Below are 27,750 nucleotides of genomic sequence, written 5' to 3' on the forward strand. Positions count from 1 at the left end.
TCTTTTTTGCATTTGCTTTTTTTTCTTTTTTTCTTTTTCTTTTCTTTTTTTTTTTAAATTAACTGACCTCTGGTATCCCAGGAAAGAGCTGATCACAATTACTAAGTGAATCACTTAGAAACTTAAACATAACAAAAAAGGCATGCCTGGATTACGTGCACTCTCATAAATACAAAAAGCTTTGAAGACCCTGTTTAAGCGTTAAAAGGAACACTGCATCATTAGTCACTTTTAATGTTATTTCTGTGAAATGAGGAGAAGGGAAAATGGCTAAAAGTAGCATTAGTAAGTATTTGAGCAAACGCAAAATAAAGAAGGGAAAATAAATAAGTTAACATAAATGAGAACAGCCAGCCACATGTACCTGATTAAAATGCTGGCTTACTTCACGTGATAATGAACTCATTGAACTAGAGCGCGAAAGCTACAAAACAGCAAGAACACACAAATACAAAAAAACACAAATAAAAAAAGTCATGCATGTCACTGCCCCAAGCTTTCAGTTGTTTTATTTAATTTTAAAAGTCTCACTCTGCCAAAGGTTAAACCAACTTCAAGTTAAAAAAAATTGTAGAGCCAGAAGTTAGTTTAAATCAAAAGGACTTCTTAAAGCACAAAATTATGTAGATACAGAAAACATTTAGTAGGAACAAAGGTAATGTTACTCTGCCTGGCACACAGCAATCTAGTCTCCTTTTTGTGCCTCGCATTTAATATTAGTGAAATTAAATGCATGCATGGAGGCAAGAAGAGACCCTCAAACTCTTAACTTGACATTTCATTCTAGAAAAGGCTTGTAAAAGTCTACTTATATAGAACAAGGAGATCACAACACAAAAAGACATGGAGATTGAACTTTTCATGTAGACTTAGAGGTCTTTTCTGTACAGTTTTGGAGGCAGTCATGTTTCCACCTCAGCTACTCATCGTCAATTGAATCAGTCACTCACTGTTTTAGATGGCCCAGGTTAAGTCTACTACAAATTAATGGTTAAAATATGCTGCAGTAGTCATTAGCTAACTACTATGAATCAAGCCTTACCTCGCCTGACTGGGAGCCATCAGGGTTGGAAACAGGAAGCCCAGATCCAGGTGGAAGGATTGTAGGGTTTAAATACTAAAGAAAAACAATGCACCTTTGTTTTATCTTTGCTACTGTATCTTAAAGACCCGTTATGATGCTCTTTCACATTTCTGCTGTATTGATCCCACTGAAGCAAAAAGATGTTACAAAATACAAGCCTAATATGACTACTTCCTATATCCTTGGCTCCTTATCTGACACACTGCATACATGGAACTTGGCAGCACTGCCAAACTTGGAAATGCAACTTTTAGTGAGCTTCCCACTTCCATTTTCACTTGTGTTTCCCTTCCTTGGTTCTTCAGTTAAGTTCTAGGGATTATATTTATGTACAACAAGTTCTGTAAGTTCTACAGCTATGAAACTGCTATTGAGAATCATGATTTTTTTTTTTCTAAACAAAATTTTGACCTGCATATACATGACATTCTAACCCACCTCTGGATCAGAAGCTGCAGCAGGATCTGTGTTGGTCTGATCTGCAGCTGATGCGTGCTGCTCTGCTGCTCCACTGCCTTCCATAGGCTGGGGTTCCCCTGGGACTACAGAGGGAGCAGGATATAACCAAACACATTATATCAGGGTATTTGACTTGACAGGATGAGAAGGAGGGTCATCAGCAGAAGTGAATTTCTACAGTACCAATCTTCTCCCAGGAAAAGAGATAAATTTAAAGAGGACAGTGCTAATGTCTCCAGATGCTTTGGTCTTGCTACAAAAGCAGGAGACGCATACAGCACGTACAGATAACCTTGCTTATCCGCATGCAGTATCACTACATGTAATACAGCACGTGGTGAAAGCAAAAAAACAGATTAGCAAGCAAATGTGCAGGTAAGACATTCCCTTCCCTTCCTTTCTCCAAATAGCAATCCTGGAACTAGAAACAGATGCCAGAAGGGAGTAATAGATACTTGGCACGGTAGGAATACTGCACAGTTCAAATTTTCCTTTTTAGATGGCCCAGCTGCTCTGCCACAACAAACCACCCTGTGGAGCGCAGAATTAGGCTTTGTTAATTTGTTTTACTGCAGTTTGCACAGTGATTTCTCTAAAAAAAAAAAAAAGAGAGTTAACAAGAGTGCATTGAGTTAACAAGTGTTCATTAAAGGCTACATAATACACAGACTGGCAAAAGGTACTCTGAAACATCCTTCTCACAAGTTTATCCACTCATGACACACCTGAGTTTGGTACAAAGAGGTTTGCAGGGATTGGCATCGGTGCCAAAGGAGCAAATAGGTCTGATGGGGCAGGAACAGCAGCACTTGACTTAGTTCCGCCTGGATTCAGGACATCAACATAACGAGCTCTGCTTCCTGCTAAAACAGAAAAATCCAGAAATAACAGAAATAAGCCACTGTATTAGTCACACCCTTGCCTACTTTGAACAGTCAGCTGATTACACCATCTTTCAGAATCAGAAAACGATGCCCAGAGGATGCAAACAATAACACCTAAGTCACAAAACAATTGCGATAGCAATCACAATACAGAAATTTTGCACCAGCAAAGTCAACATCGGCCACAGCTCCATGGCATCAGTTGCCAACTGTTCTCAAACGCTTTCAGAAGAGCCAAAACTTCTGGTTTAAGACTTTATGCAAGAGAAAGCCCGAAGTCTTCCACACTCCAAGCAGTAAAGCTGACTATTACCTGCTCTTCTGGAGAACATGTTGACAGGAGCACTAGGTGGGCCACCAGGTCCGGGTGGAGCAGCCTGAGGAACTTTAGGAAATCCTGCTGGAGGTGGTGGTGGTGGTTTACTCTGCAGGGAGAACAACAACAACAACAACAACCCAACCACATTTGACTGACAATTTTAAAACAAGCTTTCAGCTGACTTCTCCTATTCCTTATCTATTTCAGAGCACGTAAAATTGGATATATGGATATAAATCTTGTAGCGCAGACCAACCCTCAACTTTTTAAATCTGACAAGTCCTTATCTAACCTCAAGGAACTTTACAAACCATCTACAGTCACAATAAAAGGAGTATCCACACCAGCGGTTCTTATTGTTTGTGTTTTGAGACAGATCTAGAATACTTGACCTTGAAGGACAAGGATGGACAGGATGGCTGACTCTTTGCTTCAGCACGCATTGCTTTTTCAAAATTACAGACTTTTTCCTCCCTTTTTCCCCTCTATTCTGTGTGCAGCAAACCAATTGACAGGCAATTGTCTAGGTGATGTCAGCTTCTACGAAGAGAAACGCTGGACTAAAACTTTGAGTAAATTCATTTTTAAATTCTATCATAGTTACTGGACCCAGACACACAAGTAACTGAGGAGAGAAACGGTTCCAGAAAGATGTAGCATACAAAAACATGAAACCTGCTTATTAGTTTCCAATGTTGCACATTTTAATTCAAATTCAGTAAGATGCTGCTCTTAAGAGCCAAAAACAGGTTACAGAAAATTGTACATAAGTACGGATTTCACCGTTTTCCACTTGGGCAAACAAAGTCCTCAGATTTTTACCTCTTCTTCTGGTTCATCCAAATTAACCCAGCGTTGTTTCTTTTCATCCCAAACAATCTACAATGAAATCACAGTTAAAGGTTAGGTATTCAACTAAAGCTGGTTAGGCAAAAAAAAAAAAAAAAAAAAAAACCCACAAATTAAAGGTCTTTATAAAGGTCTTTTTTTTAAAAAGCCATCTCAGAATAAGGATAGTTTTGAAAATTTTGCATGTAATAACATTTGCTTACTTGTTGTCAAAACAACATTCACTTGTCATCTAGAAAAACGACTTGAACAAACTTAAAACATATAGAGGTCTTTTGATTTAGGGGCCTTACTGATTTGTTCTTGTCATCTGGAAGGTAAGCTTCATTCTTTCCTTTTCCCATCAGCCAGCGAAGCCAGTTTCCACCAGTCTAAGAATAAATACGTCTAGTTAATTCTCTCAATACTCTGCTTACAGCAGATGCAAAGAAAAACTCACTGTAACAATTCATTTTCTTTTAGCGTCTTCAACTGCAAGCCCAAGGAGTTGTAACAAAACAAAATAAACAAAAAACCCCCCAAAAAGAAACAAACAGGAGAAAGATGCCCTCAGCTAATCCAAGTTATACCTTTTTGATAGAGGGAGACGAGAAGGGCAGAGTCAGAGCTGATACACCTCAAATAAAAAACTAGGAAGTAAGAGCCAGCATACACAAATGAAGTAAAGAGGGGAATAAAACAAGGACTGTGATCCTAGGATTAAATCCACTGCGGTGGATGAGGAGGTGGGGGGAGGGTAAGAGAAGAGGTTTGATTGGTTTTAGTCAAGGAAAGTGACTTTGAATTAGCTCCCAATGTAAAAAAGCAGCTAGCAGAGCAATGCAAGTCATATTCCAGCACGGGTACAAGGCAGTAAGTGGTAGCACTCTGTACAATCTTGAATTTGGATATATGAAAACAATGACGTAGAAGTTGCAATAGCAGAAACAAAAGTAGGACCTGACAGTTTACTCAGGGCACTGATTTATCACATATACTAATAATCCCCTTTAGTTATAGATACCTTTCTTATCAAGTTTACCTTTCTAGGTGCTGGCTCCTTCTTTATCTCTTTTTTGGTCTCTTTCCTTTCAGGAATGGATGGAGGAGGAGAGGGCTGTTTTGCTGCAGAGTTGGATCTCTCTCGTCCCACAGAATGGACAGAGGACTCCGAAGTGGTCCGAGATCTTCGCCCATAGCCCTGTATTACAGGGGAGTACAAAGTCTTCACTACTGGAGTGAATGGATTACGTTTCATTTTGCTAAACAAATTCCTTTGAAAAGTTAGTAACAGGAGGAGATACAAAAGCTCCAGTAGAAAGTAAAACAGACAAGAACAAAGATTTAGTGAAAGAAACAGCCTGCTCACGGCATACCCTAAGTGCTGAAGACTGAGATGCAGATCTGGACCTTTGTCCTGGGGCTTGGTTAGATATAAAGCCAGCACATATTTAATAAGCAAGCAGTGTTAAGTATCTGTCACAACATTCTTTTTATTACCATTTCCCACACTATACAAGATGTTCAAGCTGGTTATTTGAGTACTTCTGTGTCCTCTGACAAGTATGAGGCAGAGAAAAAGAAATGAAGTCTGGTTAAGTAGTTGCTCTATCGTGTAACCGGTCCGTTAAATAAATGGTTAACTCAAGGCACTGCTATACAGCTTTATCAGCCCATGAGAGGCAAGGTAAGACAATGCTGTACTGCGGCAAAAGCCAAAAGTGGCTGCTGCATTCTATTTTTCAACAGTAGGTTGTTCCTCTAATGTTCACATGGCAACTCTAGCACTAAGAATTTCACTGCTGCTTTTAATTGGAATAGTTAACTTCCAGTTAAAACACTCCTCAGCCTTTATCAGTTGCTAAGCATCCCAAATAAAAATGTTTGTTTCAATTCTTTTAAACAGTTGTCACTTCAAGAGACTAAACTAACTCTCCAGGAGATAACTTCAGTGATATTTAAATAGTGAAAACAGTATACGCTTTAAAGGTTTTGGCATTTCGATAAACGCCTTCCACTTTACTAGTCATGACTAAATGCAAGTCAATACTGTGCTTTTTAAAACTCAGCCACAGAACTGGTCACTACGGTCTGGTCATCTCACTCACTGATGCATGCCACAGAGCCTCCCGACAACAGAGGATCATTTTGGGAGGTGGGAAGGCAGGTAGAGAAAGAAAAAGGAAATTCTCCAGACAACAAGCTTGATTTTCCATCTACTACTACTTTTCCATTACTTTTTATTTTTTACTTTTAATAATTGCCTTAAAGGAAGAAAAATCAGGGCTAAAATTTATCTAGTAGTTCTTCATTATTTACTCCACCGGGGGTAGGGGGAAGGAGAGAGGAGGAAAAAAAATTAAGCTTTGAATCTTGCTGCCAGAGACCATTATGGAATGCCCCAATACACTTTGGGCTTGCAAAGACCAAGAATAATGCTAACGCTTGCTGAAGAAATGTATGAAATAAGAATACCATGGTAGCCATTCTGCCATAGAAATCCTCCTCTCTCTGATCCGGGAAAGTGTTTCGTGAAGGAGACTCTGGGGCAATTCTTTGCATTCCTTAAAAAGTAAAATTAGATGATGTTAATGAAAACACTTTTTTAAATGCAAAATTTTCCACTAGTTAGGAGTCTTGTGCTGTAAAGAACTTGAGCTTCTAAAGAACACGCACTGAAGTTGATGTGATTTTTTTTTACTGGATGGGTATTAGGTTTGTTCTAAATACAGGTCAGAGCAGGTCAAGGGATGCAACCATCAGTATGGAGCAGTATAAGGTCCTTCGCATCTCTTACGCAGCTCTGACAAGTTGCGTACACCTGCCTTACATGTGAGAATTAAAATTCATCAGGGTCCTTGAAGATGATATCCAGAGGCAGAACTCCCTGAAACTCCAGTCACAGACTTTGCAAACACAACTGCCAACGCCAGTTTATTCAGTGACTCCATGAAACAGAAAATTACCTGCTGGGACTAAACCATAATTTGAAGATTTTAACCTCTCTTTTAAGCTATACCCAATAGGCAGGATTAATACTAAAATTTTTCTTACAGATTTTCTGTAACTTCCTATTTTCTTTAAGGTTCATTATCCAAGACTTGATTCACTATTTTTAAAATACTGAGATGTTCTGCACTATCCCCTTAAATATTTTATTTCCTTTAGAAAAGGAAAGGGATTTACAGAGATGTCAAACCTGTTTCCTGGTTTGCAGGCTCTTCTGACCGTGGTTCAGTTTCTTGCGGTGGCCCTCCTGGTGGTACTGTCGACCCCAGATAGAGCGGGGATGGTTCAGCTCCATACTGATTTGGAAATCCTGGAGGTGCAAAGCCAGGTCCTGGACCAACGGGCAGAGGACCCACTGAATAGAAAGGGACACTTCGAACAGCTTCCTGGTCAGCAGGAGGAATCATAGCAGCCGACCCATCAAGGATCGTCTGAGGTGCTGCAGCAGAAAAAAGTTAGAGGAGTTTTAACTAAATGGAAGTTCCACCGTGTGAACCTTTGCCAGTTAAACGATATAACACAAGTGACATCTCACTGTTTCCATGACCCTCTTAAGAGGTTTCTTATACTAGAAACCCAAATGTTAATTTTCTTCCCTTTGTCATGAAGAAGGATATGAAACACTAACCTGAAGGCATCAGCTGCACACTTTGCATCTGTTGTGCCGTACCAGGCAATAAGGATGCTAACAACGCGTTTTCTGTACCAGGACCCATGTCATGGCCGACCCCTGCTCCATCACACTGACTGGCACGGTCTAATTCAGAGCTTGGTGTGCTACACGCATACTGTTGTGGGGTGGATCTGTCTGCGTTATAAGCTATTGCACCCTCCTGCACAAGAAAGCAAGGTCTTGTTAACTCTATCAGATTATGAGTTCATAAGCAGGGGAACACATAGCAAGGAAAAAGCTTAGAGTGAAAACAGCACAGATAATTTGATAGCGTTTAGCCAGAAAAGTTAGTTGTAAGCCATTTGTCAAGTTCAACCAAAACACTTAATGAGAAGTTTTCACAGAAGTTAATTAGATCGAGCTTTCAAGTTTCTAACAGACCTTTGTAAAGAAACGATATACCTTCCCTTCCGTTTTCTTTTTTCCTTTTTTTTTTTTTTTTTTTTTTTAAATTTACACAATCTAGCTACACTAATCCACACACAGCTTCCTTTTTCTTTTTTTTTTCCCAGCAAGCAGAGCCTTTGTTTAGTACAGGAGTTACTACAACTTAATAAGCCTTCCAATTCTCCTTGCACTAAGTGCTAAGGAAAGTCTCTCACATAATGTACACCATCCTTTAACTATTCTGCAATGAATCTTAGGGCACTAAAGTATGAAACATCCACTTAGTTTAAATCATAACATTTGCATTTTACAAAGTGACCTTATGATATATTCATTTCATGTTTCTATAACTAGTAGCATAAACAAAAACATTTTAAAATTTGGATCTACATTAAACCTTAAAAGGTAATACATCATCTTGGTAAATACATTCTGTACCTTGATCTGTCCATCCACATGTCGAAGCCTTACTAACCATGAAGGTTCAATAAAGGACTCTTGTTCTGGTTTCTCTTTTATCTGCGGGTCAAACAGGCGTAGTTGTGATGACATCTAGAAGAAGAAATAATTGTAAAGTTTAACTTAAACAGGCCAAAAAGAAGGCAACTTTAGTCACAACTTATAACCTACAATATGAAGCCATAAATACTTAATTCTGAAAAACATTCATCCATGTTACCTGGATTAGCTGGCCAATAAGCACAGGTGAATAGTAATGCGGATCTTTAAGGACAGTTCTGGAAATTACTTCACAATAATGGAAAGCTTGAGCAGCAAGTCCCATTTCAGCTAGGCGGCAAGCATAGATGAATTTGAAAACCTACAGAACGCAAGTCGGTGAAAAACTAAGTGATCAGAATATTCTTAGAAATATCAAATGAGAGAGTTTGTCACTTCAGTCCAAAGTTCAGATATCCCATTGTATCTATTCTAGGTAGATAAAGAAAAAAAAAAAAAAAAAAAACAGCGCACCTTCTGGCCCTGCCTGCCAACCCCAACCTCTCCCCACATTCAATCCTCTTCTTCCACCCAATGTATCCTATGGGAGTAATCTATCTAGCGCAAACAAATCCCACTGGATTTTTCTTTTGGGATATAGATTTATGATAGCAACAGAATTTACAACTCTCAAGTGCAGATGCATAGATGAAAACAGAAAAAAGGCTGATTCAGTGACAAACAACAGAGAAATGCTACCCTGCACAACATTACCTACGAGAATATCAGTTTAGAACGGATAAAATATTTTCTATGCGGGATACAGCATACGTGAGATACGAACAACTGACAAAACTTGCCAAAATAAAGTAAGAAATAACTCTTCACCTGGAAATTGGGTAAGCAGGCAGGCTGAGTTCCTAGTGACTGAGCATATTCATAGGCTTCTGTTCTTTGAATGGCTTCATTGGTGGCAAACTTAAAAAAAGGTAAGCTGTTGGGGAACGGGGGAAGGAAAAATATGAATTGACATTGAGAGTATATATACTGTCAACAAATACAGATCTGTAAATTTGAAATAAAATGAGAAGCAGCGCTATTAGACCCACAGCATCAATAACTTCCGCTCTTAAAACAAGGAGAAGTCAAAGAGTTATCGCAAACAACCGTGGTTAGTGATGATAGCAGGAGCACTGCCACTCAGTCCCTCAAACTATTAAGCTTTTATTTTCATATGTAAAAAGTCATTTTTTTTTCTTTTAGAACAAATTAGGGGGGAAAAAACCCTAAGCCAAACCTATGATTCGATCCAATTAGGACAAGCTTTGTTGTTTTCCTTGTATAAACTCCAAATCCGACCTGGGCCATAAGGTAACAAAAATGAGCAGCATCCAGAAGGCCTTTAGAAGCTGTAGAAAAATAAGAGACAGAACTCAGAACATTCTCTCTCAGTGGCACATCACAATTCAGTGTCCCGTATTGTTTTTGCATTCGAATATACCTTCACAATACAGACAAAGCCCACATAGAACTTCCATTTTACATTTTAAGCAGCAGTTGTTTGTTTCCAAAAAAAAGTAAGCTCAGCAATTCAAATTTTCAGTTCAATCGTCACCCTGTTCATTCCCCAAGAGTTACCAAGAGTGTCTCCCATGGTAGCAATAGTCCTGGATTCCAAGTCCATGTTATTGGTCAAGTTGGATAACACCATTGCTAGATGAGGCCTCCAATCTCCCCATTTCTCATCTCCACAGCACTAAAATTAGAAGAATTACTTAGTCACAGCAGTGACTAGAGCTCTGCATATGTAAGTGTTTCAACCCAAAAAGGACTAAAACAACTTATCTGGCGCTCTAGGAAAAGCACATGAAAAGATTACCATTGCGAACTACACTACTCACCACAGCACTTATATTTAAGTCTGAACTGCAGCTTCAACTTGAATCTTACCGTGGATGCAGCTGGCATCCTTCCAGACATGAGCTGGTAAACAGTCTGCAGAGGGTCATTAATTGGGAGACTGTTGGCAAACCTACAGAGACATTACACAGAAAAACAAAAAACAAACACAGGGTAAGCAGTTAAAACGTACTTGAACACTCAGTTTATCTAGCTTAGTTTTTGAGAAGGAAGAGCAGTTTGAAGAGACTAAGCAATTGCCCAGTGGATAACGTTCAAAACCAGAACATAATTAACTAACTGGATCTGCCACTCCGACATATGTCAAACCAAGCTAGGAAAAAAATCTCGTGATTCTCCCTGTGCCAGCTGACTAGGCTCAGTACACGCGTGCACAAGCTGAGGAAACAAAGTTTAGCTGTCTACAGACAAAACATACATGAACACATTGCTTCTTTCAGGCGGGGAGAACGAAGGGTACACCACAGAGTTACTTTGCTTTAGCCAAGTTGACAGTCGGTTCTTGCAGTTTTCTCAAAGCCTGACCAACAGCACCCATCTGGCAGGCCCACTGATGACATTGTTTAAATGCCCCTTGAAAGGAAGCAGTGGCATAGAATAACTTTTCTGGCTGAAGTTTACAGTCAGAAGACCCTCCCCCCCCACCCCAAATAAAAAGCAACAGGTGACCTGAGTCAACTGAACATACAGGTAAAATGAGAGAATCCTTGCATGAGCTATTAAGGATAACCCATAATTTTGGCATCAAGATTTCTGACCACCAGGCCTCTTCCTCAGTAGCTGAATAGACAGTTCAAGCTGTACTAATCATCAACAAGAAAAACACTGTACCTGGTCATAACTCTTGCATGTGTTCTGCTGTCCATTTTACTGGCAAGTAGCAGAGCATGACCCCATAAACCATGCTTCATGGCCGACTCCAAAGCATCCTAATTGATAATAGAAATTCGTTTACTGGGGAAAGCTTAACGTACTATTCAGATAGTGATTGTTTTATGTTATTATCTTGTGACTGAATGAAAAATGTTTGCTTAGGTGAAATGCTAGCACATTAATATAAGTTTGTTTTAACTTTTAAGCTCTATTGCAGGACATTTTTCAATTAGTACAGTGCCATGAAATATTATACAGACAGCAAGTTGCAAAAATGGTTTTCACTGATGTTTAAAGCTTAGAGCTTTAAGATCTATGCCCGAAAATTAAGTAAACAAAACCCACATAATATTTGAAACTGCAGCATAAGCATTTACCTTCTTACGGCCATAAAGCAGCAGCTCTCTGAATCTCTCTGTCTCTTTCTCAAGACTGTCAATTGTGGTTATAAGACTATCTGTGAGAAACGAGAGCTGGGCTTCACCAGATTCCTCTTCCACTTGTTCCAAAGCCTCATTAGTGAAATCAATCAAATTTGCTTCATTAGGCGACTTCCCAGGAAGCCACACGGTTTTATGATCGCGTAGCAAAAGTTCAGCCAGGTCTGTTCCCACTACAGTCTATACATGGAACAAAACAAAACAAAAACAAAACAAGAAAACCCCAATCATATTAAGGATATTGCAATTCTAGTATTCAACACTGTCTTCATTTTGTCACTTCAACAACAATGGGTAAATACCAGTCCTCTGAGTACGTGAAGGCAAGCAATCCGTTCCCCTGTTCCGCCTATCAGTGAATTACCCCAAGATAAGTCACTAGACAAGTTTCTACCTTTTATATGAATACATAAATAAATTTTGCATATAAAATGTTTTAGGATAGATAAAAATTCAAACAGTAAGACATACCCCATTCTGCCTGCACAGCAGTACAATGAAGTCCCAAAGCAGACTTGCAGATTCTTTGTCAATTAAATTTTCATTCTGAAAGCACTGTGTAGCTTTATTTTGTGCAAAATTAATAACATCCACCTTATGGGTGTCATCCCTGGGTGGGGGGGGGGGGTGGGAAAAAAAAGAGGCGTTCAATGAGACAAATATAAAACAGTCAGATCATTACTGCAAATAGTATGAGGAACTCATTTAAAGCTCATGTATTATTGAAGCAAGTAAAAAGTGATAAATAAAATTTGAGTCTCTCTAAAGCCTCTAATTTATGGTTATTTGAAATTTCAATAAAAGAAGTGAAATTTGAAAGCATAAGTCACTTAAAATCTGTAAGAACATACTTAGCAAGAGGACCAGGAAACGCTCTCATTTCTTCTTGCTCTGGAGAATGTTGTAACATAGTCTGAAACACAAATATAAATAACAAGAAATTCTTACAACTATGAATTACACTCTTTAACAATGGGGGGGGGGGGCTGGACCTAACCTATAGTGTAATCAAGGCCACTGCTCTTGAACAAAATACCTACGGCAACCTGCAAACTGCACACGGATAATAAATCTACTTCACATGGGAAGTCGTTCTGTAGCATCACTTTTCTGAAAAATAAGTTCAGGCTTAATACGAACATTTTTCTTAATGTTACCTCCATACTGTGTACTTCAACCAGAGCTGGCTGTCCTTCCGAAGGCAGGTTTGGCAACACTTTTATTAAGTATCCCCCAGGACCAAACCTAGCGCAGACGTGAGGCACTGAAAATTTCTCAGGTGTTGAGGGCCTTAAGCGTGCTGAAGCAGGGAGAAAAGATAAAATAAGAAGCAGCAATCGGACTTGCAACTGCTTAAACTTACTGATGTATTTATCCAATTCAGTAATCTTGTGGTACTAGTGGGGAAAAAAAAATCTGCCATTTTATTTGGCAAACCGTATAAGCAACCGTTAATCAATTTCACTATACTCCCAAAGATCTTTCAAGGATTTGCAATTGCAAAGACAAAATTAAAGTTTCTTAAAATCCACTGATTTTTTCAGTGTAGGGGGCTTTGTTTGTTTGTGTCGAATGCATTTCTGTGATCTCTATACATATATATGATACATCTTCAAAGAGCTAACGATATATTTCAACATACTCTGTAAAACTTTTTCCTTAGGAACAGCGCCTCATTCAGTGCAGAAAGAGTAAGAAATTTTATGGAAAAATCTGAAGTTAAATTCTAATCATTCCCATGAAGCACAAGCAGCATAGTTCAGAATCTGTCTAGTCTAAAGAGACATCTACAAAGGCAAGTAGGCAATACTTAGTAGCAAACACCATCTAGCTACTGCTGTTCTGTGATATACTCAGATTTCAGCAAGCAAGGTATTAACCTCATGCTGAAAATAAAAAATTTTGCTCAAAACTACTATGAACAGTGTTTTTCCTGTTAACAGGCTTAATGAACACATGAAAAGAATCTTACATATAACAAAATATTTACAGAAGAACAAACTACTATTGGCAGACAACCGCACAACCACAGTACCTTCCTTCCACCTCCCCCATCAGTGCAAATACCTTGTTCTACAGTTGACCATCCAGTTTCGGTTGGGTAGCCATAATCTGTAAAAGGCTGTTGGCCATCAAAGTTAGCAACATATCCGCCATATGGATAATCTGTGTGGAGCGACACGGCCTGCGCAGTAGTTTCATATGCATTAGCCGTTAGATCATGATTACTTCTATACAGCTGGCTCTAAACAGATCATATTAGTAATTGTTAGCAGAGAGTGAAGTTGCATGAAGCAAGCAATACAGCAAACATGACTCAAGAGGCTGTAAGCATTTTTTTCCTCCCATTTTGTTTCTTTAGATGGTTCTTAAACCAAGCTTACCACATCACTGCAAAGGACTCACACCTGGGAAAGCTATCCTGCAAGCCACCTGGTGCAGCAGGCTACGGAAGATAATTAGCATCTCTTAGTGTTCTCCCTCTCAGTGTTTTCATATGATCTGTTCACATCCAAACGCATTCAGTTCTCTCACTACAGAATATATACGTGCCTTACGTCAAGGACGGCACTGTGACTTTCAGCGTGAGTTGCTGCTGTATCAGCCACCATGGATCAGAAGCAAGAGTGTTCTTCTCTGCTGCTACCCTTTCTTGACAGAGGAAATCTGACCCGAGTAAGCCTAATGAACATCTAGCTGACTTAAGGTGACTAAAGATTAATGCCTAAATGACCTCCAACACTACTTCCGATATTATTCAAAAAACAAGAGTTCAGACTGGAAAACCACCTAATCTTCCAGCAGACACGATGCACTAACATGTAAGACTACAGTTTAAAAAGATGCATTTGACTAGAGCAAAGACAATTCACTTGAGTATTCTCTGTATTTTTCAGGTATTTGTATTTCGGGCATAAGATAGATGAATAATCAGAAGTTAGATTTGGTTTTGCTTTTAAATGCAAGATGGTGTCATACAAATGTTGAGTTAGTCTTCTAACAGATTGCAAGTTCAGTATTAGCTTTCATGCTTGTGATGAGAAAAATGATACAACACTGAAAGCCAGACACAGTATCAGCTACAGCCAAGCACAGTAAGGGCAAGGTTCTCACAAAGAGCAAATGGATACAGTAGAGGAAATTTTCCATTTCTGTATGTACGGCAACTTGCCCGCACAGCTGAGTGCTGATTTTGGTTAAAGTTCTCTTGACAACTGCGATAAATATTTAAGTTCAAAACTGTATTAGAAAGCAGTCTTAACTTACAGAATAAGAATCGTCAAAATGCATCTTCCCCCAGCCAAAAACAGAATTTTTGTACAATTTCTCACCCACCCCTAACAGAGGGGGAAGGGTCACAGAGATTAGTTACCAACCCTGCGCCTACGACTAGCTCAGCTAAAACAAAATACCTGATGTGCCCTTTTGAAACTCACTTGTTGAGAACGAGAACTAAAACTGCTCTGGTGACTGTGAACACTACGGGAGCTACGGAGACTATGAGCAGAACGTTCACTATGGACACTGCGTCTGTCAAATTCATCACCATATAGATCTCTGTGAGGTTCAGCTTCATCATCAAAACTTCCAGCAAAACGAGGATCATACCTCCAGTGATCTTCATATTGGTCATGTCTGAAGAACAAAGAAACATACAAAGCAAAAATAAACACAATCACCAATATCCTAGAGGAAATCAACTTCGCTGCATACCTAAAGAGAAAATTGTACTTAGCCTCAGAACAGCTTCCAGATTGTTTCCTTGACTGAGGTTTTTATTACAGTAAACCAATTGACATTGCCTCAAGAAGCTCATCCACAATATTCCAGATCAAGACTATCATTCTCCAAGCCTGTTCTAAGAACACCCAAAGAACGTTTACCCTATCTGAAAACAAGTCCTATTGGCCTTCAATCCTTCTCCGAAGAGTGACATGACAGTTCATTTTTTTTCCTCCTCAATTTCCTTTGTTAAAGGAAGAACCAGCAACACACATCTGTGAAATATTTGTAATAACACATTTTAATAGTCTGTCACAGGCTGTATCTGATCTCCTATGGTACATTATTGTGAGCATTTTGTTTACAAAGCTGCGTAAGCATAACATACTGAAATTCTGAAGTGCGGTGCAACTATCACAAAAGTCCGTAAATTCTGAAAGCTTTGGGTCAGATCTTCAGCAAATAAAGAAATGTTTCTTTTAGCACACAAGCAAAGCCTCAGTCCTTGCCTTAACACTTACCACCATAACCTAATTTCTTGGTGGCACATTTGACTACGACTCATCCCTGAAGAAAGTAACGCCAGATTCTCCCCCTTCACTCGCACTTAATCACCGTTCCTTTGAACGTTACAGTACCTAGGCCCCACTCTGCCCTCGATCTGGAAAGAGCATCGGCAGGACACGAATTGAATGGACAAACCTGTTACCGTATGGATATGCTTCTCTCTTTTGGTAAGGGTTGTGGTCAGCATCGTACCAATACCTTTGATCATAACTTCTAGGATCTCTGTATCTGTGGTCATAAGCTGAGGAATAGCGATCCCAACGACTTGGATCTTTGAAAGGTGCAAAGAAATGGTTTAGTTATTTGAAGACATTACTTACAACTTTTCTCAACTCCTTTCTGTTTAGTTACGTGCTGATCTGGTCAGCAGCCCTGAAGCATATAAACAAAACCAAAATAACATACTTAAAGCTGCGTGAGCATTTCCATTCACTTTTACTTATTAGATGAGTTTAAAAAAATATATATCTATTTCACATCTGTCAGATAAACATTGTTATTATATACTTAGCTAGACACTCTTAAGCGGACAGTCCATCAGATAGACCTTCTCTAACAACTTTAAAACTTAGTAAGAACACTATAACACTTCAACAAAAATGTATACCATCTTTGCTGCCAGTCTTTAGAGTGCCATGCTAACCATCTTAGAGATGGACAGATCCTCCCCAGCACTATCCAAGCAATTATCTTCAGATTACCAACTGGTATGTCTCTGTGAGCATTCAGATAACTAAGGACAAGGCCAAATTCTGGGCACGAGTCAATTCCCGTTTACGTCACCCATCTAAATTTTACTTTACAAGTCTGGCCACAGGCAACAGGCTAAGGATAAAAGCCAGTGAATGACAGACTTGCAACACATTGAAGAAAATCATTCTGTACACTAGCTGTGGTATGCTTCCATCACAATTGGGAAAGGTAAAAATACAAGTCTAGTAACAAGGAAAGCGGCTCGACTTATTTTCTATTTATTACTTGAGCTGAACAAAAAAAATTACAGGATGGATAGCACACTGCTCAGAACTAGGGTAGTCCCAAAGATGAATTTTCAGCAAGCGTAACTTTATTCTCATTAGCTGTGGAAGAGAAAAATTTTAATATAGAAAAAATGTAATAAGGCTTGATTTTAAAGTCAGTCTTCCCCATAAAACTGAAACAGCAGTTCACTATAGAAAAATTTAGAGCATTTTGACACCTTACCTCCGTAATCATAAGAGTTTGAGTAATAGCCTGGATAATAATCACTCCATCCACTTTTTGTGTAGTAATCTTCAGTATACCCCTGCCTGAAAGAAAGCACGCAGACAGAGTTATCGTTCCTCCTGCAATCCCGGTATTTTCTCTCCCAAAGTCAGCAGGTGATATGCCGAACTATAATGCCACAACTGGACAGCTAGAGTATCAAATTTAAAATAATGCACTTACAGGAAATCAAGGAATCCCAAGATTAGAGTTTACAAACCAATGCATTATTAAACTGCTCAGTGCCATCAGAAGCTGACAGCTGTTACCATAAAAGAGTTTAGTGGCTTTTGTAAATTGCTCAGGTGACAGGTCTAGTTACTTACGGACAACTAATCAGAAAAACTACTGCTGTAACTAGCACCCTTTGAATGGTCTCAAAAGAGAGTAACTTAATGGGTAGTGAAATAATTGCTCCCTCAACTTTAGAAATGTTTTTGTATTTCCTGTGGAGATGGAAAGACGACTAGAGTGTGGAAAAGAGGTCAGGAAAATGGATCAGGACAACACACTAGCACTGTTGTGGATAATTCTGAACACAAAAAGAGGATTTCGGTCTCTGGGGCTGCTATTGTGGCATCTTTCACCAGCATTAAATAGTCAGGAGGGAAACAAAACCAAAACGCACGACAAAGTTATTTTCACCTTTCTTTTGCTATCTGGCTATCAAAGAACTCAATATCGTACCACTTTCTTGTTCTGCTTGAAGCTGATGCTAATCTGTGGATGGCAAGCGCACAGAACGCTAACGCTGCAGGGCTAGCACTACCACAATCCCAACGGTTTATTTTCATTCTGCACTTGCTCTGTCTTTCAATCTGAGCTTTTCAGTACACGTGGCAAGGTTTTGAGTGTTAGCACATTCACGTATTTAGTACTTCAGTGAAAAGATGAGACACAATTGCCACCTCAATATTATTAAGAGAACGCATCACTAACAACTAATTCTGGTTGTCTTCTAGGTCCTTACCCTTCTCAATAAATAGTCTTGGATGAATAGTCGCGTTGCACTAGGAAAGGCTTGTTTCTTATATTGAGCAAAGGGAAGGCCAGGGTAAAAACATTACTTCTACAGAGCCCGTGTTAGGACATGGATTGTCCAGATGAAGAAAACAAGCACAAGAACCAGACTAAAAACTATACATCGGAGTAAGAGACACTGCATGTACAAAAGATAATTACAACACTTGTAGTTGCTGGAGTTACTTTACTTTTGATGGAAAGAGACATGGCCATTGCTTTAAAAATTATGAGCCTTTATTACATGTCATTTTTGGGAAACCATCCCACAATTCCTGAAAGCAAGCTTGAAGAGGAATGTTAGATAAGAGCATACTAAAACACAGTCCAAGTGCAGACACGCATATACCCAGGCATATAGGCATAGGAAGGAAAGATTTAACGACAGTATCAAATGATGGGAGCTTCCAGGCTCTTCTGCAACAAACTAAACGTACAACTAACAGCACAAACCCCAAAGTGGCCAAGCAAGTCAAGTGATATTCCTCACTGGAACAACATGTGGGAAGTTTGCCAACACAGTGCCTACTTTTATGGAGGAGGAGACTTGATCTTATCAGATCATGTTTATCCATCCATCCATCTCTTCAGCCCCTTTCAGAAAAATGTCATTCCTCTCCCCATCTCCCTCACTCCCCCAAATAGAATTTACCAAGCTGCATTATCAGTCCCGAAATATTATGTGACAGTTTCAGACAAACACTATCATACTAACTTTGTCACTCTTGGGCCCTGCTGCCCTGCAGTGCCACGCCACAGTCCATTTCTGAGTACACTGCTGCTCGTAACAGACTTTGATCTGCCCAAAGCCACCTACAGGAATTTTAAACTCAAAGCACAGTACTCACCAAATAGAGTGCTATCTTAGTGCTACTAGAAGTCATTAACTCATCTCATTATAAGACATCACAGCGCGTTTAGGTTCACTTAAGATGATGATAAAGTCACCACACGGAGTCATTGTTTTATACTCCTCAACGCCAAAACTTCCTATAATCTTTTTGGAGGTGGTAAGCAGAATTTTATGCTTTTAAGTTGAAGAGTACTCCACAAGCAAACTACCAAAAATGGACAAACAGAAATACTGTAGAGTTTTGTTTCCAAAGAGATAGCTGAGGTTCTCTTGGAGACCTACAAACCCACCCACAAGATAATGCAACAGTAACATTTTTTCATTAATTTGAAATCCATGCAAATTATCTATGCAATAACCATCAGAAAATAGTAGTCCTTGGAAGGTGATTTGTTGCTTCTCACCTGAAAAACACTAGAGATTTCATTTCTGCGTCTTACTTAATATTTGCACATAGCATCTAAACACATTGTTTCTCCCTCAAATTTCTTATTTCGTTAACCGGACAGCAAGGCTCTCAAGTTTTCCTCGTTCACGTGCCACCTACATTAAAAACTATAGCGAAGTCTGAATGAAACGTGTTCAAATAATGCCTACGATACACGGACCACTCTTTGGGAATTCTGTGAAAAAGCTTATTCACACAGCTAAAGCAATCACCCAATAGATCCATCTGACAGAGGACCAGGTGCCTTTTCATTTGATTAACTGTTTCTGTCTTCTGACAATTTAAAACACTGTGTAGTAGCAGGCCACATGCAATGCTACGCTCGCAAAGCAAATCCCAGACCAATGAGCAAAAGCGTCATTTATTAACAGAACTAGGAACTGCTGTTTAAGCGCCAGTTAGAAACTAAATTAACATTGACTAACAAAACCATGGCCTTCATTGCTCTTTCAGAGCACACGTGCAAAAGAACTAACCTCAGCATTGACTCTATTGCAGTGATCTTCTGCGTGAAAGAAAATTTAACAACTACCCAGAGAACTGAATGAAAGGAGCAGTGGGCTTCAGCAACAGAAAAGACCGCAGGGATTGTATCAGCATCTTTTCTGGTATGGCATTTGACCCTGTATATTCCTACAGTGGCATACAATAAGTTCTTGAGCTCCCTCTCTGTGGCTTATGTTAAAAAGCTTCATTGGGCATAATTACATGCAGTACTTCATGACACATCACATCTGTACTCAATGTAAGAATTGCATACCTAGAAGGCGGCCTGTCAGAGCAGTGACTAGCTCTGGAACTAGGACGTTCAAGCTCAGGATATCGATAGCTCCCAGGCTCCATATACGCAGCACTGCTGCTGTCATAGTGTCCGTACCGTGGGTCATACTGCCCATAGCTATCCTCCTAAGGATAAGAGATCGACATGTAAGGTAAGACTCTTCCCACACCCGAAAATAAAAATCAAGTAAGCAATAAGGCTTGTTCTTTCAAGACTAATTCCAGAACATACCTCTCCTCCCCCTAAAACAAACAAACAAAACATCACAAACCCTAACAGCTGCTTTTGGTACCCCTTGTGGCAAGATATATTCAGATCCATCAATATGCAAAAATAAATATATAAATACACACACACACACACGCACTACTACTGAATTAAAGGCAGTTCCGGCCACTACGTTGGCCACTCTATTAAATTGTCAATAATGCAGCCAGCAGGTGGGAACCAAGTTTGAACACCTGCACAGCTAAGAGAGTTATAACTGCCAACTTTTTCCAAAGAAGCCAGTAAAAGTGCTATTAGTTGACAACTGTGCCAATTGGAATTGATAGTAGCACCCACACTACATTTTAAATATCTTTTATAAGGTAAGTTTAAGACCCTCCGCACACCTTTCAGGTCAGTCTTTATGACTGAGGGTTATCACATTCCTGGTTCTGCCTTGTGATACATGTTACACATCATAAGTTATTTTATTCACCAAGCAGCAGCACGAGAACTATCAAAAAACCTTCCACACCTTTTCCTGTTACTTCCCTTTTCCTTAATTTTATATTTTCTTACAAGTATTTGAATTTTCCCTAAAATGCAATACTTAATACAAATGCTGATCATGACATCACTGTTTAAACCTGTAATTCAAAGATTAAATTACTAATACATACTGAGAGGAGAGGAAGGGGGAAATAAATATTTACTCTACCAGGTAATAAAGATGAGCTGCTGCTCTGGGATCTGCAGGAGAATAAGGTGGTGGATATGGAGGCTGGTAAGCATCATAAGGATGTCTATAGTAGTAACAAGGATTTTGTGGTGGACCAAAGGTATCCTGAGGAGTCTGAGGCCGGGGTGGACGCTGCAGGTCTTGCTGTGCGCTTGGCATGACTGAATGACTGGTGGCAGGGGCGGCTACGGAAGTCGGAGCACCTGATGACTGTCCAGGCACTGGTTGCTTATCAGGGCTCATCTGATTGTACCCTGTTGTGAGCTGTGCCGAACTTCCCTCTTGGGGACCCACAGGATGAGGATGGTTACTCAGCACCTGGTTTTCGCGCTGTTGCGATTCCTGCTTGGCTTTAGTCCCTGCAGCCATCTGGTAGCTTGGAGGAGCTGAGGACTGCCCAGATGATGTTGGTTGCTGCATCTGAGCTGCCTGTGTTTGTGGTTGAGATGGCACTGCTCCCTGTACAGCTCTGTCTGATACAGCCTGATATTGTATATCTTTTGTTACCTGTTGATAGAAACGTTGTTTGTCATGCACTTCAGGACCCACCTGACCAGCACTGCCAACTGGCTGTTGAGGATATACTGGACCACCAGAAAGCAACTGATTATGCACCTGTACAGAATTACTTGCACTGCTTTGCTCCAACGTCCGTGATACTGTGAAATCAAGCACTCCAGCAGCTTCTTCTTTGTTATTTGAACGATCTGCAGAATTATTAGCCTGTACTACAGAATTAACAGGTGGGACTAGTGCACCTGCACTTCCACTGGGGAGATTTGTCCCTGGAGAAACAGATGAGTTAGCCCCTGATTTGCTAGCAAATTCGGGAACAAAACCTTCCGAATTAACATTCATTTGACCATCTGGAGCCAAATTAAGCGGAGTTTGCATCAGCAAGTTTGCAGGCTGATTAGAAGCAATATCAGAGGAATTAATAGCGCTTTGCAATAAATTATGGTTTAACAGATTAGTGTTTGGAAGTGCATTAACTAATAGAGATCCAACTTGCATCACTGGTAGTGGCACATTTTCCCCAGAGATGATCCCACCAGCATGTGAAGTTTGGGGACCCATTGCCGGCTTGTCCCCAACCCCAGAATCCTTCATCGGCTGATTGTTTTCATTCCTGCTTAGCTGATTAGATAAAGAAGTAGAAAAATTAATTGGCTGAGCCAAGTTATAGCTTTGATTAGGCTGAGCAATCAGGATAGGCTGATTTTGCAAAGACTCTGTAGGTGGAGAAGACAACAAACTTGCATAACCAGAACTTGCCTGGGACTGAAGTGCCTCCTCTTCTCCCATTTTGGGAGGATTCTCAAGATTTTCAGAAGACATATTTCCATCTTGGGAAAGCTGCACAGCAATAGTTCCTGGTTTATTTGGCTCCTGATTAGATAGGCCTTCCTCTGGTGGTTGAATGACTTCTATGGTTTGTTTGGCAGGTACATACACTGCAGGAGCAGCAGGAGCTAGCAGAACGTTTCCTCCAAAATTAGGTAACTCACTATGAGCCCACAAAGTTGTTGCCGGGCTGTCACACTTCTTAACTGCTCCCTGAGCTCTTGCTGAGGACCTTTTCTCAGACACTGATTGTATGTTTTCCGTACCAGATCCAGAGTGCAGCCTATTTCCAGCTTCACCAGTGACTGCAAGAGGCAGTGGGTGTACCTGAGGCATGAAAATGGTTTCCAGATTATCTGGTGGCTGTTCAAGATTACCTGGGGAGGCAGCTGGCCCAGCTGTATTTTTCTTGGTATTCTTTTGGTTTGGGTGGTTCTCTCTTAATTCAACCACCATCTTTGCTTGGTCAATCTCTGCAGGTTTTATCCCAACTCCATGGGACCTCACAGGTTCAAAAGAACTGTTTGCACTTGTCTGAAATATTCCTGTAGGCTTAGGAGGACTTGGAGTTGGTGGCTGGGAGAGATTACCATGGTAGTTCTTGCTCATATTTAGCTCACTTGAATCACCTCCCAAAGGAGAGGAGTCAATCTGTTTAAAGAAGCTCGCAGAAGACTCATCAGGCTTCCCACTTTCCTGCTGAATGAACGTACCAACTTGCTCTTGAGGTCTCGTTGAGCTAGAAGCACTCCTATGGCTAATGGTGCTGTAGTTTGAAGATACGCTATCTGGTCGGACAGGATGAGGTAACGAATCAGGTGCCTCCAAATTTGGTCCTCCTTCCGCATGGCTCACAACAGTGTTCTTTGGAAGCATCTGACCCGGTAAGGATCCGTATCTGTACGGATCAGAAGTGGCAGCCGGGGATGAAGCATTCACGTTCTGTGGTTCAGTTGGCAGCACTTCTTGATTCTGAACGCATTCTAGGTTCTCAACATTTTCATATTGTGCTCCACCATTCCCAGATGTGTCACTAGCACGTGTTTTGTCATCATTAACAAACACAGGGTGCTTAGTAGCCTGTGTCTCCTGTTGACTGCTTATAGCTGCAGGAAAATACTGGACATCCATTCCTTTCTGTACCATCTCATTGGCTAAGCCTATACCAGTCTGCACCTGAGAGAGAACATTAGTTGCAACCCGATGAGGATGCATTGGCTGGTGGTACAAGGGTCCCAAATTTGGCTGACAAGCAGACTCAGTTTTCTCAACCATGTAATTTTTTTCAGATGAAAGTATTTCCTCATTCTCTGCTTCATCCCCTTTGAAAAACATGGAAAGAGTTCCTGAATCTTGATCTGTGGGGGTAGGCCTGTTTGATGCCTCAGACATATCTGGAGACTGTTTTTTGGGGTTATTTTCCTGAGCTGTGGGGATAACAAAACTGGAGTCTTGCAGCGGCGGCTGTGGGTAAAATTGCTCTTGGTATGGTCGATTTAACCAAGAGTTAGTCATTTCTGTGTTCTGTCTAAACACATTCCCAGGCTGGATGCTGTTCATGTGACAACTGCTACCTGCAGAGCCGTTTTTCCCATTTTTTTCACAACCAACTAACAAAGGTGCTTGCATGATGCTTTGTGGAACAGCTTGGTGCGCAGGACTCTGTTGCAAATTTGTCTGTGGGAAAGGATGAGAAGTGCTAACAGAAGATTGAGAAACGTAACGAACATCAACTTGAGAAGACTGCTCGGGACAGGGCACAAAATTTCGCACTGGAGACTGCAGGTTACCTTGAACAGGTCTCCACTGAAATACAGGCTGCTGAGGAGGTGGAGGGAAGAGTGCTGTTGCAGTGGATCCTGAAGGAACATTACTTGGCTCTCTATTAACGTCTTGTCTACCTTCAGGTTTGTTTGATGTAGACACCATTCCAGAATGCCCACTGATAGAATTTTCAACTGCTGCTCCTATATTATAATGCAATGGTACTGCAGGCCCACGGAGCCCAAGATCTGCACTTGGATGCACTTCTGTAGTACTATTTATAACATATCCTGGGGGCGGTGAAGAAACTGGAATATTAGAAAATGTATTGGTATTTATTCCTGCTTGAGATACAGGAGCTGATAAAGACGTAGGCAGTCCATGAGGATTGTCTGCTGCCTGCGAAGGCGAAGCATGAATAACAGCTGGCTGTGGAAACACTGCTGGGGAAGGACTTTGTATAGCCAATGCATTGCCCTTGGATGGATTACCTAAAGGGGAACCCTGTGGCGTTTGTCTGCCAAATGCAAAAGGGTCTGTCACAGGTTGCACCGGGGCAGCTGGTGCATTTGCTCGTTTACCAAGTGAGCTGTTTCGCCAGTACATGTTCTGAGCAATGCCCGCAGGAGGAGGAGCTGCTGCTCCTGCTGAAACAGTCTGTGGAGGCTGCTGCATGAGGGACTTCTAGCAGGGCCAAACAGTAGATGAGGAACTACTAGTGAACGCTGCAGACAGATTCTTTCTTCCACGCTATAAAAGCAGAAAGATGACAAGTCAGTTTCTTATCTCACATTAAATAAATGCAATACTTGAGGAACGTTTAGTTTAGAAGCAAAATTACTGAGAAAACTTGAAACTAAATGAAAGATGTCTCTATGTTCTCCAGAACTCGTAAGAAAATCATACAGAACATTGCATTTCTAAATCCAAGCCCAGAATTAACATAGGTTAGTGCTGCTTTATAACAGCACACGTTATTTAACAACAGTTTTAACAAATAGCTCCAAGTAAGAGTAATCAAACATAGCTTGGTCCCGTACAAATTTTAAAATCTGAGACCATTATAGCACCAATGGGATTATACTGTTACATTCTCTAAACGTGTTTTAAGCGGTACACATCATAGAGCAAACGCAGCAGCAGCCAGTCTATGCTAGCAACTGCAAACAGTATGGCAAGCTCAACATAATTAAAAAAAAACAGTTGAGGAAATACTATCTAGCTCTCAAATTCTGTTAGAGACTATATTCCTTCAGCTTTCCTGCATTGTTGCTCAGTGTGAATGGACCTTCTGACAGGTAAAACGAGAAGCAAACTTCTCCAGAAAGAATTCATCAGATGCTATTCCCCTCAACAGAGCTCAAGTCCATTTTTGTTTTAATAAAGAAAATATTGTTCAGGACAGTAGTGTTATCTGTTTTGAGAAAGGCCACTGTGTTTTCATCACAAATATTCTTTCTTCTGGAAGAGTGCTGCATAACAGTAAAGTTGTATTTAAAAATATAAAATATAATTCATTCCCCCCACCTACTAGTTCATCAATGCCCCCACTTTAACTTTAGTAGGAATCTGGCACAGATAGTGTTGTGGTGTTATACTGCAGGGTGGAATGGACAGGTACAAAAGTATTCCAACTCTGCCAGCAAGAACTTCAATCAACACCGGTTAGGAATTTGGTGCACGTGAAGCTCAATAAGCTAATTAGGAACATGTATTTTTCAATTTTATCACTGCTGACCAATTTGGGGAGAAGGGCAGTTGACAAGACCAGAGTTGTTCTTCACTACTCGTTCAGTTCAACTCAGGGAAGCTTTTAACAACGTATGACAGACTTGTTTTTTTTAACAGTACATCACGTAGAATGAAGTATCCGTAACCGAAATGTTTTCCAGCAGGGCATGATGGCTGCCAACCAGGACATTACCAGGAAACCCTGCCCAATCATCTACTTCAGCTTCCACAAGCTTAAGAAATCCCAGACGTTTCTCTAAGACTGTTTGAACATCCTCATTTATTTTTCATCGTGTTTTTTACTGTATTAACTGCAAAAATTCCCTCCAATAAACTAGAGGGTTTTTTTTGTTTTTGTGTTTGTTTGTTTTTTTTTTTTTTTTTTTTTTTTTTTTTTTTTTACACAATACATTGCAAAGCAGGGGGAAAAAAGCTAATAAAAACATCTGCCAAGACAGTTACCTACTGGAAAGCACTAATTTAACTGAACAGAATGCCGATATCTACCTAACAGTTCTGTTGTGCTTTGATATATTTCACAAATAATTTTTCAATTAACAAAAGCCAACTGTTTTATAACTCAGATACTCACTTCCAAATTTTTAATGTGAACTTTGCTCCATACAGTGTCTTATCACATGTACACAGAGAATGAAATCCTAATACTTTATCCCAGTCTTATGACAACCAGTACTCTGCTAATCAAAATAAGTACAGCATTCCACTTGTAACTGCTGTCTTGCCATTACTACAACAAGATCTCTAATGTTATATTACAAAGGTTCAATATGAGGGTATCAGGTTCCTTACAGAAGGAAAGTTAATATTAACAGACTGCACACATTAGTAAAAGCATGTAAGATGTAACGATTTAAGTCCAAATAAAACAAACATGATCATGCCAGATAATTTAAATGTGAAATACAATTTTGGGACAACTTCAGTTTATTAATGAATAATGCAGAACAGCCTGCTAAGCGTTAGTCAGGAGAAATAACAATTGCAGAAGTTGTTTCCAGATATGCCAAGAAAAAAAATTACCAAGGAGGAAAAAACAGAGAAAGATTAAAACTACACTGCAGACAAGACCATCAATAAATTATATCTGATGAGCTGTATAAGCACGATTGGTTTAAACTCCTCTGTGAAAATTTACCTGCACGAAAAAGATTTATTTGTCAGGATTAATTTAATGCTTTCTCCAAGGTACGTACACTAGCTACTCTTAAATAGGAATAAGTATGTCCACAAAGCAGGTTATAGGACACTAACATTAATTCTTATAGATACACACACACACACGCATACGTATGTACATGTGAAACAATGTGCTCACGTTCACAGTCTCCTAAACTGAGGACAATGTGCATAAAATAGTGTCATGCAATCCCAAAGACAGGAATAGCTGATAAATGAACTTGCACCCTTAAAATCTAAGTAATACCTAATACGCTTTTTCCTTCAGATTTTTTCAATTGTAAACAACTATAGAGCTATGCACATGTGGCTGACACTCAGATTGAACACGTTTATCTATTGCTCCATCTTGACGGCTGTTGAAAGTGTCGTACTGGCTTTCTCACAAACGGCAACTGTGAGTACGAATGTTATGAAGCGTAAAGAGCTCTTGTGGAATGAAAAGCACAGACTTGAACACAAATCATAGAGAGCGGCAACAATAAACACTTCCATTTGTTTGTAAAGAACTACTAGTCCATTACACCAGCACTAGCCTACTAGCCATCCTATGAGTAAACTACTAGCCCACTGCACCAGTAACGGCACAGACCACTAGTCTATTACACCAGTAGTTCCCAAAATTTTCAGGAAACTGTACTACTAGCTCAGTACCAGTTGCTATTCAAATAAAGCACAGACCTATGACACTGCACAACTTGAGGTGGAGAAAAACAAATGGTTTGAGAGAATTTTAAGTGTCTTGTTAAAGCAAACAGATAACAGTGAACGTCGAGAGATGCCTTTAATCACCACTCTTCCCCCCTCTCCCCCCGGG

The 27,750-nt window shown here is 40.0% G+C and overlaps 1 protein-coding gene across 9 annotated transcripts in view; it reads right to left on the reverse strand.

Moving 5' to 3' along the window:
- Positions 1–27,750, reverse strand: part of SEC16A (SEC16 homolog A, endoplasmic reticulum export factor) — a 31,437-nt gene that overhangs the window by 3,166 nt on the left and 521 nt on the right. Inside the window, exons 2-30 of one of the 9 annotated variants that reach the window (XM_068915375.1) lie at positions 22,173–24,755; positions 20,877–21,404; positions 19,931–20,076; positions 16,808–16,893; positions 15,740–15,875; positions 14,752–14,950; positions 13,382–13,559; positions 12,472–12,614; positions 12,166–12,227; positions 11,786–11,924; positions 11,252–11,494; positions 10,833–10,930; positions 10,032–10,113; positions 9,720–9,837; positions 9,379–9,490; positions 8,970–9,075; positions 8,323–8,463; positions 8,082–8,195; positions 7,212–7,416; positions 6,774–7,022; positions 6,050–6,138; positions 4,617–4,775; positions 3,889–3,966; positions 3,569–3,625; positions 2,741–2,852; positions 2,269–2,406; positions 1,523–1,626; positions 1,043–1,117; positions 365–424 (exon numbers count right to left, since the gene is read on the reverse strand). In XM_068915375.1, the coding sequence (XP_068771476.1) occupies positions 365–424; positions 1,043–1,117; positions 1,523–1,626; positions 2,269–2,406; positions 2,741–2,852; positions 3,569–3,625; positions 3,889–3,966; positions 4,617–4,775; positions 6,050–6,138; positions 6,774–7,022; positions 7,212–7,416; positions 8,082–8,195; positions 8,323–8,463; positions 8,970–9,075; positions 9,379–9,490; positions 9,720–9,837; positions 10,032–10,113; positions 10,833–10,930; positions 11,252–11,494; positions 11,786–11,924; positions 12,166–12,227; positions 12,472–12,614; positions 13,382–13,559; positions 14,752–14,950; positions 15,740–15,875; positions 16,808–16,893; positions 19,931–20,076; positions 20,877–21,404; positions 22,173–24,680 (6,465 nt within the window). In that variant the 5' untranslated portion in view covers positions 24,681–24,755. Of the gene's footprint in view, positions 1–364; positions 425–1,042; positions 1,118–1,522; positions 1,627–1,959; positions 2,136–2,268; positions 2,407–2,740; positions 2,853–3,568; positions 3,626–3,888; positions 3,967–4,616; positions 4,776–6,049; positions 6,139–6,773; positions 7,023–7,211; positions 7,417–8,081; positions 8,196–8,322; positions 8,464–8,969; positions 9,076–9,378; positions 9,491–9,719; positions 9,838–10,031; positions 10,114–10,832; positions 10,931–11,251; positions 11,495–11,785; positions 11,925–12,165; positions 12,228–12,471; positions 12,615–13,381; positions 13,560–14,751; positions 14,951–15,739; positions 15,876–16,807; positions 16,894–19,930; positions 20,077–20,876; positions 24,756–27,750 lie in introns of those variants that run through there. The other 8 variants (XM_068915376.1, XM_068915372.1, XM_068915370.1 and 5 more) reach the window with 8 other exon arrangements.

This window comes from Struthio camelus, chromosome 20 (assembly GCF_040807025.1).
Source record: "Struthio camelus isolate bStrCam1 chromosome 20, bStrCam1.hap1, whole genome shotgun sequence".
NCBI lineage: Eukaryota > Metazoa > Chordata > Aves > Struthioniformes > Struthionidae > Struthio > Struthio camelus.